Below are 14,156 nucleotides of genomic sequence, written 5' to 3'. Positions count from 1 at the left end.
TTTCCCCAATAGATAGGGTTCACAGCTGGAGGGAAAAAAAAACCACAAAGAACTTGATGGCTTGTTAGTTTCTGTGTCAAGGAAATACAAACTGCAGGTTTTCTTAAATTGATTGTAGTGGCTGACATGAATATAAAATTGGAAAATAGACACTTCTGCCCATCTGCATTTTACAGCTTCTAGTGAGAATTTCAGAAAATCTGGCTTTTCCCCTTACAAATGATTTTCATAAAGCTGAAACTATTAAAGCTGGAAATACACTGTTTCCATGCAATACTAAAAATCTCTGCAAGCTGCTTCATACAAGCTGAGGCAGTATATTAGTGATTTTAAGATTTGTTTTCACATTGGATTTCCAAGCATCTCCGTGCCATATGCAACATAAACGTGAACTGAACATACTGGAAGAGAAACATTTTCAATTTAAGTCAGAACAAACTGTTTTTTGTCAGAAAGCAAAGCAAAGTCTTCAGCTGTACTCCATTACAGTAGCTTCAAGGCATTAATCTGTATGTACAAATATTTTAGTGTATGTTTTTCACCTCTTTGTTTCAGTCAAAGACTTGCTTAACTAGTTGCTAATAAAATCTGAATGGTAATTTCCTTGTGTTCTTATGCCCAGTCTGGCAGTGGTCAGGAACAAGTAAAAGCAAAATCCACACATAAGTACTTGGCCTGAAACACACAGAAGCCTTTGGATACCAAACTGCCTGCTTACACCAAATAATTGTAATGGCAGGAAGTGAGATCAAATGATACTTCACACTCCATTAAATAAGAGTAGGCCAGTCCTTCAACAAATGCTTTATCACAGGATAGTTGCTTGGTTTTCACTGTTTCATTTTTTAATTTCCTTTCAAGGAAATTTGGCATTGCTTTAGCATCTGTATCTCGAGCACCTGAGATATCTTTAGTGCTTTACTCTCACAGTGCCCTTATGAAGTAAGGTCCAATCTCTAATAATTTCCTGAAGATACACAAAGACAACTTACGTAGAGGAGCTCCACGTTTTTACATCCTCACAATATCCAAACACAGACCTTGAATTTCAGATTATGAAGGGAGGGTGTTCAAAAGATAAATGACCTTAATTTCGACCAGAACACAGCTATAATCCAAACGAATAAGTTCAATTTAAAGAGCAGACTTTTATTTATAAATATGCATTCCTTAAGCTGCAGATCTAAATTCATAATAGATACGCAGATGCTTGATTTTTCAGATATGGTGAATATGGGCAGACCCCAGGAACAAAGCGTCAAGCTATATTCTGAAAGAAGGGCCGCATCTACCTCACACAGGGTTTGCTCATGCACAGAGTAATTGCAAAAGAGAATGGGTCACAAGGAGAAGGCCTCAAGGACAAAAAAGAAAAAGAGAAGAAAAGAAAGAAAACTAAAACCTTCCCTGTATGTATTATGACAGTTCATGAGTTCATGGGAACTGGCAAAGACAGCTGCAGTCTGCGGCAAACACCAGGAGCGCTGCCAGAAGAGCGACACCAGCTGCAGGTCTCCCACCTCACACTTTGCTTCCTGAAGTTCATCTTCTTCCCCTCCCATTAGAGGAGCTCACATAAGTGAATGTCCACATCACACAAGATATTGCCAGCTGCTTTTATGGGAAATCCCTGTCTGAATCATGAGTGCTAACTTTGATCATATAGAAGCGCTGGAGAACAAGAACTGAAAAGCAGAATTTTGAGTTTAAAGATCTACCAACTGGTAAATTCAAGCTAGAAAATTTATAGTGGTAGCAGGATGTGGTAAGAGAATTTAATATTTCTTTATCAGGTCAGTATATATGATGGAGATTAAGCTTCCTTTGTGTGCTAAAAAAAACATGGTGAAAACCATAGCTGCCAGCTTCCCTCTCACAGAGAAGGATTATTAATTGCTCACCGAAGGAGAAAAAGACAACAATGGTGACAACCACAGAGATAGGGCACTGACTGCCTCCCCTCTCAGCTGGGGGGGGTCATGTGAAGATAAAGACCGAACTTGGAGAAGAATTAAATGGAGGTGGGGAGAACAGGGAGAGCAGTGAAGCACGTAACGGCTGCGGCGAAATGCTTTCCTGCTAGAAGTAATTCAGCTTGATATTTCACTTTCCACTGTAGCCTTTTAGCCACACCCTACAGAGTGCTAAGGGCTGACTTCAGCTGCAGTTTCATGGCTCTGCAGCTCATATTCGTCCCTCTCTGCTTTTAAATGAGAAATCTTATCTAAAATACATAACACTTCTGAAGCTTAAAGTATGACTCTCTTCCTAAGCCCTCTTATCATTTATGCATGTCCTCCACAAAGAAACACACAGGTTTTCTAAAATGAAGGAAGGATTGTTATTTTTTGCTCTGTTCATATCCATACATGCATATATAAGACTTATTTAGACATTTGTCTAAACCGACTGTTCAGCCGTTTCTCTATAGGATACTGGAGTATTACATATGGAGAGGATTCAAATCATATCTTCCTTTTCTTTATGGGAGAAACAGGTGACAGCGTTGTCTGACAGCTGCTTGGCAGCTTTTTGTACCTATGATTGTGCAGTTTGGGAAATAAGAATATATGTTTGCATGTTGTACATGTTCTGCAGCATAAAGAGATAGTAAAAGGAATGATGAGGTGAAGCAGTGAGATCATTCTAGGTACAGAGAAGATGGCTGTCATTTTTATCTTGTGGGAATGTGAAAGGCTTACATCCCACACTTTCATGCCTTCCCCTTCCCTCTGACAGGTTCATGGCTACAGTGGAATGTACCTGTAGGAGGATCTGCTCTTTGTGGAGGGGCAACTCCAAGCAGATGCACCAACAGTGAGCCTCCAGCATCAAGGCAGATACCTTGAACTGGTCTCTGCAACAGACAAAGAACCAGGAGAGACAACAGAGCACTCAGATGATGAAGACTTTGTACATATAAGCCTTCTGAGGGTGGATAAGCTAATGGTTCCTAGATGAACACCTGTTAAAAAGCAGAACAGTTCTGGCCATTTCACAGAGGCCTCATCTTTTTCACAGTAGTTCAAAGGTAATGCTAGTGAGCCAGGAAAGTGAGCTGGCTTACCATACAGCTATGTGCTGAGCGTGGACTTCTGTGAAACAAGGCACTGCATTTCCAGTTCTTCTGGATTATCCCTAAAGGGACATATCTGTGTCATAAAGGATTGATCTGCCTGGCTACAGCTTTTGTTCTACAGAATCTGAGTGGGAGCAGACTGGCTTGTGTAGTAATTGCACAAGGAAGACCGAATGATTAACTTCACTGTTGCAGCAGAAGAAATTGTACTCTTTTTGCTCCCACACTATTATGGATTTCTAGAAACCATTTTCCAGAGGACATTTGAAGATCTCTTCAATTTCCTTGTTTATAATCTCCAAACCACTTTCACAGCTCTGTTCTTCAGCTACACTAACAGCTTCTCTTTGCTTCACAACCAAGGAATTTTGTGCTGGGCAATCTGAGACCACTATGCTGTCTGCACTGGTGGGTCTTGTTACACTGTGAGCAAAAGATCAGCAGTGCCAAGCAGCTGGTAGTACAGTGCAGTCCATTATGCAGGAAGACTTCACAGTTCTTCTTAACTTTTCTTTAAGACACACAATGACTAACAGTCCAGCAATACCTATGTGCTAACAGTAGTAGGATAGTAATCCTCTAAAAGGCTCCCATTCTAAGAAAAGACTAAAGTGGCTCGCTAAAAATTGGATAGGTTGGTCCTCAAGTATTTCATTGAGTGAAAGTTATAGCAGATTTAATTCAAATTAAGTCACTCACTTAATTTCAGTTGGACAAGGATTTCCTATATAGCCTGTTAGTGTTTAACTGACACACTGATAGCTTTAAGGAAGCTTAGCAGAAGTTAAATAATAATAAAAAAAAAGGAATACTTTTTAAACTATTAATGGATAAATAGATATATTATTGTACTTAGAAATACATTTCATGGGAAGTTTTCAATTTAAAGAATATAGTAAAAATATCAAGTTGTAGTTTGGTACCTGTCCATCTGTCCCAATGGTGCCTCCACAATCTGTGAGGAGCTCGGACATGTCATAATAGCTAACAAACTCCCATAAACAGGCTTCCAGATTCAGATTTCGGTAGAATCGTAAGGTATTGAAGCCTCTGATTGCTGGACTGTATTGGTAGGGAATGGTCTCTCCAATCACATTTGAATTTTTGGTAGCATCAGTCAAGAAACCATGGTGGGTCTTCACTTCTGTGTAATCCAGCAGGTTGGAGCACTTATGGTTTCCAACTCTAGTTCCATCAGGGCTAAGTGTCAGCTCAAAATTGGAGAGCTCTCTTGTAGAAATAACAGGCAGCATGCCTAAAAAAAAAAGTAAAATAATTATATCACCATCACTAAATTTCAGTTCTCTGAGTTGCTTAACTTAGCAAAAAACTCTCAAAAACCAAGCATATTATGAAGTGCTTCTGTACTTGGAACTTACAGTAATGAATGTACTTGAGAGTTCAAAGAAAGATGATATGCTGTGTCTGTCTTTTTACTATGAAATGCCAGATATTTCTAAATCTGTAATGTATTTTTCAATTCGAATTTTTGTTAAGTTTTCAGAAGCATGCAGCAATTAAGCTGCTTCATATGTTTTAAAATAAATGTTAAATATTCCTTGTCATAATTGTGCACTCAGAGGAATTTTATTAAGTGTAGGTCTAGCCCAATTTATATAAACTATGCAATTAATCTGGGAATAGTCTTCACATCAAAGACTATTGAAGACTACAGTGAAGCTATACAGCATCTTATGCATCTTACTGCAAAGTGCATTTGTACTACATTCATGGCATTTTTCTCTGGTTCCACGTGTTAAGAGATAACACAATGATTTTGACTATTTACAGTAAAATGACTGATAGATTAGCTCAAATGACAGCAAGGTGTACAACTTTTCTTGACTCCACAGCTGCTTTTGTCATACCATCAATATGTGGCATTGTGACTGTTAGTTTGATGAGATTGGCATAAGCTGGATCTTCCGGGCCTGTGTAGCGCAGTTTAGCAGAGAATGGTTCTGCTCCAACTACTCCTGACACACGAGGCTGACAAAGACCTAACAGAAAAAAAATAAAGTAAAAAAAAATAAAGTAACTTTATGTCCAGAAGAAATAATCTATACTTTCCCTTGCATTAATTTTAGACACACTTCTTTTCCCACTAGATATGTTGCCAAAACAAGGAGAATTTTCTAAAATGACAGGTAAATGCTATGGAAAACATTTATCAGAGGTTTGAACAGGAATTTATGCAAAAGAATAGTCAAGTAGAAATCATTCTTTATCAACTGGATCACATTTTCAGAACATGGTGATGACTGCACCTGTACATTTTCAGTTGAATATTCCAATCATACTTGCAAAATAAGTGTCAGGCACCCTACTTCCTTACAGATGACCTCACAGGCCTTAATTCCCTTTCCCTTAAACACATATAGAGCTTTACGGAGGATATTGATCACTATTCAGGTGCTTCTGGCATAGAATGAGGTATGGACCCATATATGACTTCATGGGACTCTATAGGCCACTTGTCTCATTAGAGAATATTGTCATAAACTAATTTTAGTTGGAAATGTTCTCTAGGAACGCCATGCTCAAAATGAAGCCAGCTACTAAGTCAGATCAGGGCCTTATTCTGTTGATTCTAAGTTTCTCCAAGGCTGGAGAATCTGTAAGTTCTTTTGTCAGCCTGTTCTGGGCTTAATTCAACCTGTTGTAGGATTAGTCCTGGTTTGCAGGACAAGCAGATTAGGTTTGTAATTGTATGATATGAGATACGTGCAACTTCCAGTAACATTGTTCAGTGTAGAAATGCTTGCATCCTGGTTGCAGGGTGGGTCTTCTGAGAAAGAAACCATCAGAAGCGGATAATCTGAACATTCCCCTTAGCACATGTTTTGTTATTTGCCCATTTCTGAGGGGTTACAAACAAAGTAAAGGAGGCAGGGCTCACCTCCTGGATCATTTATTGGTTCTGGTGGACTTCATTTTGCTCAACAGCTCTAAGCTGGAAGCAGCAGGCTTGAGGGCACAAGATTTCTCTTCTGCAAAACAATAATTTATTTATTCTCTAATGCAAGTAAGATGTGCTAAAGAGACAAAATGCAATTTTTTTTTTTTTTTTTTGCACAGTCTGACTTACTTTTGAGAATTTGGTCTATTCACTGGAGGTCAAATGCTGTTGAAGTTGCAAACAGGACTTTGGCATGTTGCTTAGATCAGTGTAACATCTTTGAAAACAGCATATAACAACTATTTGATTTCCATCATCTGTGTTGTATGTGATCATCAGAACTGACATTTTCCTCATCGCAAGACCATTAAGGTACTGGAAGTAATATATTTGTGACAATTCAATGCTGGTCCTGGGCTAATTAGCCCTCCTAATTTGTCATGTGTAATCATTATAACTCCATCATAGTCAGACTGTTTTATATAACCAAACTACCTCATCCAACACAAAGTTGTCTGTCTTTAAAAAGCACTACATTGTATCTTGTGGACAATACCCTCAGACAGAGTCCATTTTAGTCCTTTTTAGGATTCCTGATAGCGCAAACAAGTGATTTTAGCCTACAGTCAAAATGTGAAATAAAGCAAGCGGGTAAATAGAAATTTCATTTATTAAGCTCCCTAGAGCCCTAACTTTGCAGGAAACGATGGTTTTAACTAAAAATATTTAGTTGGAAAAGTCAAGGAAATTAAAATGATATTGCAAATCAATCACATAATTATCTACTGTAAGATCTTACAAAAACCTGAAGACTTAATGCAGCAACAAAAACAGCAGAGATGACACAAAGAATACAATATTTTGTAATTCAGCTTGATGGCTGACAATTACTCATTCAACAGATTATACAGTAAAAAAAAGTATCTGAGATTGTTATGAAAAAATAGCATATGCTATCAGACTGTACTCATGCCCATATCAGTTCCAAACCTCTGCTTCATAACTTTATAACAGTACAAGTTTCATAAAAAGAGGTGGCTGGGCAAAGGAGGTAGACTACAGTACCTATGTTGGTTGAAAGCATGCAGCATCAATTCAATATATACACTTTTCTGATGCTAAGATACCTTTCACACTATCTATATTAAAAGTAGAAGAAAATATTAGAAGTAGACGGAAAGCTGAAGCTGTAAGTGTGAAAATGCCTTATAATGCCATTTGATTTTGTTACTATGGAAACTGGCTTCCAAAAGTAGCCTAGGAATTTAGTAATAGTTGATACCTTACCTTCTGATGTGCTTATAGTTACAATAGGGCTCATAAGTTCAAGACCCTCATTCCCATCTGAATTCACAGCTCGAGCTGCACATTGGACACGAGAGCCAGCTTGAAAGTAAATGGAGTCCAGTGTGATCATCTTGGATGAAGTGAAGAAGGTATCGAAGTCAACCTCCTTCATGGGGCTAGTAACACCATCAGGACCAGTGGGTGCACTCACAAGCCATCGATATTGTGTCAGAGTATTATTGATGTGTTCACTAGCACATATCGAACCAGTCTTATCAAAGTCTTCATATTTAGGATTGCAAGCCTGCAGAATAAGGCAGATGCGTAACTATTTGCTTTAAGGCAAAGGAATTTTAATTTTTCAATAGTCACAAACTCGGCAATGTGGAACAGGCAAGTCCAGTGAGGAATAATTAATTTGTTTTGGCTATGATACTTTTATCATCATTAAGGTAGATTAAAAGGCACGTCTAACTATGTTTAACTGAAATAAAAACTTGCATTTAAAATTATAGTTTATGGGTGAAAACACAGTTATGGAGGCTCAAACTACACTTCTACCTGCTACTTTAACTAGGATATTACACTCTCATCTAGTTCTGCAAATACACTTTGCATTTGAAGATGTCTTTTGGTTTTGTAATTAGGAAAACCATTCAACAGATGACCATTCCTGTGTATAATGAATACTGTGAGAAACTGAAGATGTAGAAGGACCAAAAACTTCCTCAAAGCAAAAGAATACTCAGGAAAAAAAAGTCATTTTTCAGTCTGTGACACTCATTAAAAACGATGGCTCATTGGTTATCTCCAGTGATTTTAACTTAACACAAGGAAATGTAGAAAATAGTAAGGTGATACAATCACAGATATTGTACAAGTATCATACTCGTTGTTAGTGATGACCAAGTGGTTTTTGTCCTCCTGAAAATTCATTTGCTATCCAGACAAATTATATTAACACTTAGGACTATCCTAGCTTAAATTCGTGTGTGACTCACAACAATATGATTAATAATGATTGTCTACAATTCAACTGGTCCTTTGAACAAAATCCATACGCTGGTGTTGTTCCATCTTTCCACAGAAATACTCACTGTAATACAGATGACAGGATAGCCAGCCACAGGACTGGTTCTGTCTTTGGCTCTAGAAGTGTCATCATATATCAAAAGGGATGCAACTTGAGGGACAGAAGGAAAGGTGACATCTGCCATGCTGTTCATTTCTTCAATGTAAACAATGGCCTTGGCTGTCTGATAATGAAAAGGTAAAAAAGTTTTCTGTGAAGATTTAAACAAATGAAGGAATTCAAGCTAGATCTTGATCAGAATATGTATAGATTTTGAAACACTGTCCCAGGGTAAGCTCTAAAACCTCAGCAGTATGAGCTATTGAGAAAAGTTTGAGGCACTGGAAAGTATATCGCAGACTATCAAACTAAAAGGTTTTTTGTTTGTTTTTTTTTCATTTTCTGAACACTGAGGGTAGCAGACCCTGAACACTATTTTCATACAGAATCAGAAAAATTTACCATTTATATTTAAAGTATATATATGATATAATGCTAAATAAAGAAGAATATGTGGGTTCTTCAAATCATAACAACATAGCTTTGACAGTAGAAAATCTATTTCACCTGATTGTTCTTTTTACAGCATAGAGTATATATTTTATATACTGCCAGTCAGTATTTCCAAGATTTTTAATGTTGATTCAAAAAAGAGAATATATCTGGAAAGGTATCTTGAAAATTTCTGTTTTACATAGACTCTCTTTATCTCTAGAACCCATGAACCTTACCACCATGGCAACAAACTGTTTGGGGTAGGTGCTACAGTGTCAGATGGGATTGCATTGCATGTCCTTTAAAACTACAAGCAAAGATGGCTTGCGTAAACATTAAGAGAAGAATAAAGCTATGAAGCCAAAAAGTAAGAATATCTTTTTACAGACTTTGCTGTTGAGGCCTTGGAATTATTTTGTTACCTGTATTTCAGCAACCATGTTCTCATCAGGTTTCAGGTGAACAGTGAAGGCTTCTCTCATCTCCCTAACTCCATCAAAGAGAACTTCAATCTCCACAAAGTGCTGTGTTTCACCCTCCTTAAATTCAATTTCTAAAAACATAACGAGACACCTAAAAGTAAATCTGATGTTCATAACAAGCTGTAACTTTAAGCCTAGCTATAGGAGACAGCAGCTAATACCCACCTTTCAAATTACACAAGTTCATATGAGTGTATTTAGTTTAATCTATTTGATGCTAAAAATAATAATGAATACACAGAGAATTCACTGACAATGAGGTACTGTCATCACAAAAAGAGATCTGCAAAACCAGGATTTAGTCTAATTGAACTTAATATTCTGGAAATGATTTAGGACTAATTATTCCATAAATGTTAGCAACAGATGTGAATGACCTAAAGACTTAAGAATTCTAAATGATAAGTCTTGTCAGGGTTTACTCAAACAAAATGCATTTCAGTACAGTGCTATAACCAAAAATAAGGCACAAAGTCAGAGTTATAAAAAAAAGTATTTTATATTAAAAAGCATTGTCTCTGAAAAAACTCCTGAGTTCACGGTGGATGAAAAGTTCTATCAGCTGACAGAGGTAGAAGTCAACTGTATATCAGCAAGGGGATACAAAACTACAGAAACTATGCAACATTTTATATGGACTGGGTGAGACATACTAAAGAAGTACATGCATTTCAAGAGAAGTGATCTTTTCGTAGGCTTGAGAGGAGCTTAGCAGTGTAGAACAGAACAGAATAGAATAGAATGGGGTAGAATAGCTCAGTTCAAAGATTATTGTGTCCAACTGCCTGAACACTTCAGGTTTAAGCAAAAGTTATAGCATATTAATAAGGGCATTATCCAAATTCCTCTTGTATACTGACAGGTGTGGGTCACTAACCACCTTAGTAGAAAGCTTGCCCCAGTGTTTGATCACATTCACAGTAAAGAAATGTTTCCTAATGCTCAGTCTGATCCTCCCATGGCACAGCTTTGTACCATTCCCACAAGCCTTGCCATTGGTTACCAGGGAGCAGAGTCCAGCAGCTCATTCTGCTTTCCTTAGAGAGATGCAGAGAAATGAGGTCACCTCTTGGCCTCCTCTTCTCCTAAGTATCCTCAGCCTCACCTCATAGGATATACTTCTGGATCTGGTATCTTAACATCCTTTTCATATTGTGGAGCCCAGAATTGCACATAGTATTCAAGATGAAGACACTCTAATTCAAAATATAGTGGGAAACTCAATTATTTTTAACAGATGACTGTGGTGTGCTTAATGCATCACAAAATGTGGTTTGCCCTCTTGGTTGCAAGGGCACACTGCTGGCTCATATAAATACCTGAAGGGAGGATGCAATGAGAGTCAGGCTAATTTCAGCAGTGTCTGGTGCCAGGACCAGAGGCACTGGGCACAAACTGGAGCACAGGAGGTTCCCTCTGAACACCAGGAGCCCTTCTGTGCTGTGCAGTGATGGAACACTGGCACAGGCTGCCCAGAGGCTGTGGGATCTCCTCCTTGGGGATCTCCCAGAGCTGCCTGGATGTGGCCCTGGGCACCCTGCTCTGGGTGTCCCTGCTGGGGCAGGGACTGAGCCAGATGGCTGCAGAGATCCCTTCCAACCTAAAACATTCCGTGATTACGTTATTTCTACAGTCTTTATTATTTAAAATATGTAAGTATTGATGGCACAGAAATTACCAACAGAAACTGAAGACCAGAAGAAAATAAAAGCCTCACAGAAAGTGACATTCTAATTAGTACACTGAAACACAACCCTACTCTAAAGGGACAAGCACAATAAGCAGCAGTGGGTGAAAGCTGGAGTATATATGGGAAATAAGGTATAGATGACAAGGAGTAAAAGGGAGTGACCAGTGAAGCAAAACTGAAAGGCAAAAAAGATAACACTTGTAGTGTCATTGTCAGCTGACATTAAAAATTCCTGTGGCTTTCAGGAGGAAAGAAGAAGATTGAAATGCAGGAGACAAAGTTGCTGCTATTAGCAACATCCAGTTTGATCATTTTTAAATTGCTAACATTTTTTCTCTTCAAATATCACTAGTGAGAAATGCCTCTCCTTCTGTGGAATTTGAAGATGTCCCAGTGTTGTTATGTTCAGAAATATGTCCCATCCTGCAGCTGGCCTGGACATCAAGTTAGTTTATCCCAAACTGTGAAAACACTCCACAAAGGAAAGCTCAGTGTTAAGACACAGATTAACATCATGTATTATTGTTAACTATAGAAGAAAATACATGGTGTTATTATTCAACAAACCATGTGGGTGGGCTACTGACAGAAAGAAGCTTATCAGCTATGAAATTTCTCATTCTGTTTCACAACTTCTCTCCTCATTCATCACTAGAAAGGAGCAGTGGGCAGTGAATTGCAGAGATATAGAAAGTTAGTTTAAATATTATGAAAGTAGAACAAAAAAATAGAAATAGATATTCATTCCTAAATAGAGCAATAAACCATTAACTTACTGAGTTGCTTGAAAAACAACTTCACAATGATTAAATGCTTCTGCAGAGTAATGGTAATACACAAATGATAGCACTCAAACATTTTTCCCACAGTTATTCAAGCTACAGATGGCTTCAAAAGAGTCACAATTATTTTGTAAATGTCTTCGCAGATACATGGCATTTCAAGAGAATTTGATTTTTTTGTGTACCACAGTAGATTATGCCCATATTGAATCCAAACAGCAAAAGCTATGAATGGATGTGGTTGTGCAGAGTATTCTATTAATGAAATTATGTAATTGTTCAAATATTATACTATAATGTTAATAATAATTAATTATAATGCATAACAATAATCCCACAAATCATAGGATGTGATAAACATCTGATTGACATTACCTTCTGATATAGGGTGATAGTCCTCTCCAGAAACAGCAGATCCATCCTTTGTATGAACTCTTACAACAGAAACCTTGGATGTGTCTCCCAAACGAATCACTGGGATTTTTACAACTGCTACTTGCCTTGCGTCCTTTGGCTCATTCACACTAAATTTGGTCTCACCAAATTTAATAATAGCCTCTGTAATTATAGGAAAAATACAATTAGAGCACACTAATCGGCTTGCAAAAGCTAATAATAATCAAATAATTTCTTACTGTCTGCATCATCTCGAATCTTTATGAGGGTCTCATTTTGTTCACCAATAGAGGCACCAAAAGATGAATCACTTCTTGGAGTGCCAAGAACCAGACGTAGTTCTTCATCTTCTTCATGAAAAGTGTCATCCATAAGCACGAGTGTGCAAGGCTTCTCTGTCTCACCTGCAATCATTCTGAAGGTAATATCATGCAGATCTTAGGTGTTCTTTGCTTTTTGACAGCACTTTTCTTCAAGCTGAAGGAACAGGATACTTTTTCTGGCCAAGGCACCCACCTCACTATTTTGGTACCATGCAATTTAATGAGCAATAGCCGTGAAAGCAGGATGAGTACTTGTCACAACTGTTTTAATGGAATCTTCTGTTTTGGGATTTCTCTAAGACAAGTTTATATTTAGTATATCCACTTTATATGTATTGTTCCTTTTGCTTTATCTTTATACTTCTTTTCAGTGAATTCACCCACAGTGTGTATTTCAGAATCAAATACTTGCACAAGGAAGCAGTACAATAGAAATTTTCTGGAATACTAAAGGTAATTTTATCCTGGAGTTCTTGGATTTCAAGAATTGGAAGCTTATTTTAAGATACTCCCCAGTTGTGTGCGCCTTTACTTACATTATTCCATGTTAATGTCTTTAAAATTCCCATTGGTTTCAAATCTCCTTAAAGATTTTCTGGAGCTACAAAATGCTCAATTTGAATTTGGTTTTCCAGAGCAAAGCAGTCTTTTTGACATTAGTTTATAAGAAGAAATTTAAAATTAAAATTAAATAAACCAAACCAAAACAAAAGGTAATAGACTAAAGACTTCTAAAATAGAGCTTACCAGGAAGGAATGTGATGATGGAACTATCAGTATTAGGACGTTCTTCAAAGTCGATCATTACCTGAGCTGAACCTTGCCTTGTATAACATCTCACAGTTGATGTGTATTGGATATCTCCACTCCTGTATATCATGGCAGAAATCTGTCCATCATTTTCATTGACTACATATACAGGTTCTTTAAACTGCATCTTAGGCACTGTGCAGAGAAATATAAAAAGTATGTGTAAAATATCATTGCAGAAATTCAGATCTTTGCTCCTCTAGTTCAAATTTTGTTGTGCTATACTGTACCAGGTGTATAACATGTGCAGCTACGCAGCAACTGACATAACAAATTGTCTGCAGCTGAAAGATGTAGATTCACTGTCTTTGGTATGATCCAGAAGGACATGTGCTGTCTTTGTACTGCAGTCATCCACCTCTTGTAAAAATGTGAAAGGGTACAAGAAATTAACTCACAATCAGAGACTGAGTCATTGATGAAGATGGTAGCCTTGCTGGGTTCTCCAAGGGCAGCATTCATAGGCATTCTTAGCACAAGCTCAAACTTCTCGGTTCCTTCTAACACGGGTTGTCCAAGGTCATCCAAAATTACCACACGAAATGTCTGCATAGTGACTCCAGGGGCAAAATCCAAATTACGACTGATACCAACATAATCTACTCCAGCTACCAGTGGAAAAGGGATTAAAATAAATAAATAGACACTGTTACATGTAATTAAAAATAAAAATATCCAACATGTATAACACTAAACAGTTAATTTTAGTTAAATCTATTTTTTCTTTAAAAGTAATTATAATATTTTGTCAAATGTTGGCAGTCAGTGCCAATTTCAATGATGAAGAGATATTTCTGCTTTACATTGTCACTTTTTGTTTAGTGGTACAAGTCACGAGCCT

General features: G+C 37.5%; 1 protein-coding gene across 1 annotated transcript in view; it reads right to left on the bottom strand.

Moving 5' to 3' along the window:
- Nucleotides 1-14,156, bottom strand: part of LOC100538821 (FRAS1-related extracellular matrix protein 2-like) — a 61,602-nt gene that overhangs the window by 19,599 nt on the left and 27,847 nt on the right. Inside the window, exons 7-15 of the mRNA XM_031552054.1 lie at nucleotides 13,714-13,923; nucleotides 13,253-13,450; nucleotides 12,422-12,586; nucleotides 12,162-12,344; nucleotides 9,255-9,385; nucleotides 8,363-8,521; nucleotides 7,266-7,569; nucleotides 4,948-5,079; nucleotides 4,003-4,334 (exon numbers count right to left, since the gene is read on the bottom strand). Of these exons, the coding sequence (XP_031407914.1) occupies nucleotides 4,003-4,334; nucleotides 4,948-5,079; nucleotides 7,266-7,569; nucleotides 8,363-8,521; nucleotides 9,255-9,385; nucleotides 12,162-12,344; nucleotides 12,422-12,586; nucleotides 13,253-13,450; nucleotides 13,714-13,923 (1,814 nt within the window). The remainder of the gene's footprint in view (nucleotides 1-4,002; nucleotides 4,335-4,947; nucleotides 5,080-7,265; nucleotides 7,570-8,362; nucleotides 8,522-9,254; nucleotides 9,386-12,161; nucleotides 12,345-12,421; nucleotides 12,587-13,252; nucleotides 13,451-13,713; nucleotides 13,924-14,156) is intronic.

Source organism: Meleagris gallopavo, chromosome 1 (assembly GCF_000146605.3).
Source record: "Meleagris gallopavo isolate NT-WF06-2002-E0010 breed Aviagen turkey brand Nicholas breeding stock chromosome 1, Turkey_5.1, whole genome shotgun sequence".
Classification (NCBI taxonomy): Eukaryota; Metazoa; Chordata; class Aves; order Galliformes; family Phasianidae; genus Meleagris; species Meleagris gallopavo.
Note: the sequence above shows the minus strand (reverse complement) of the source record. Positions and strands in the feature narration are given on the sequence as shown.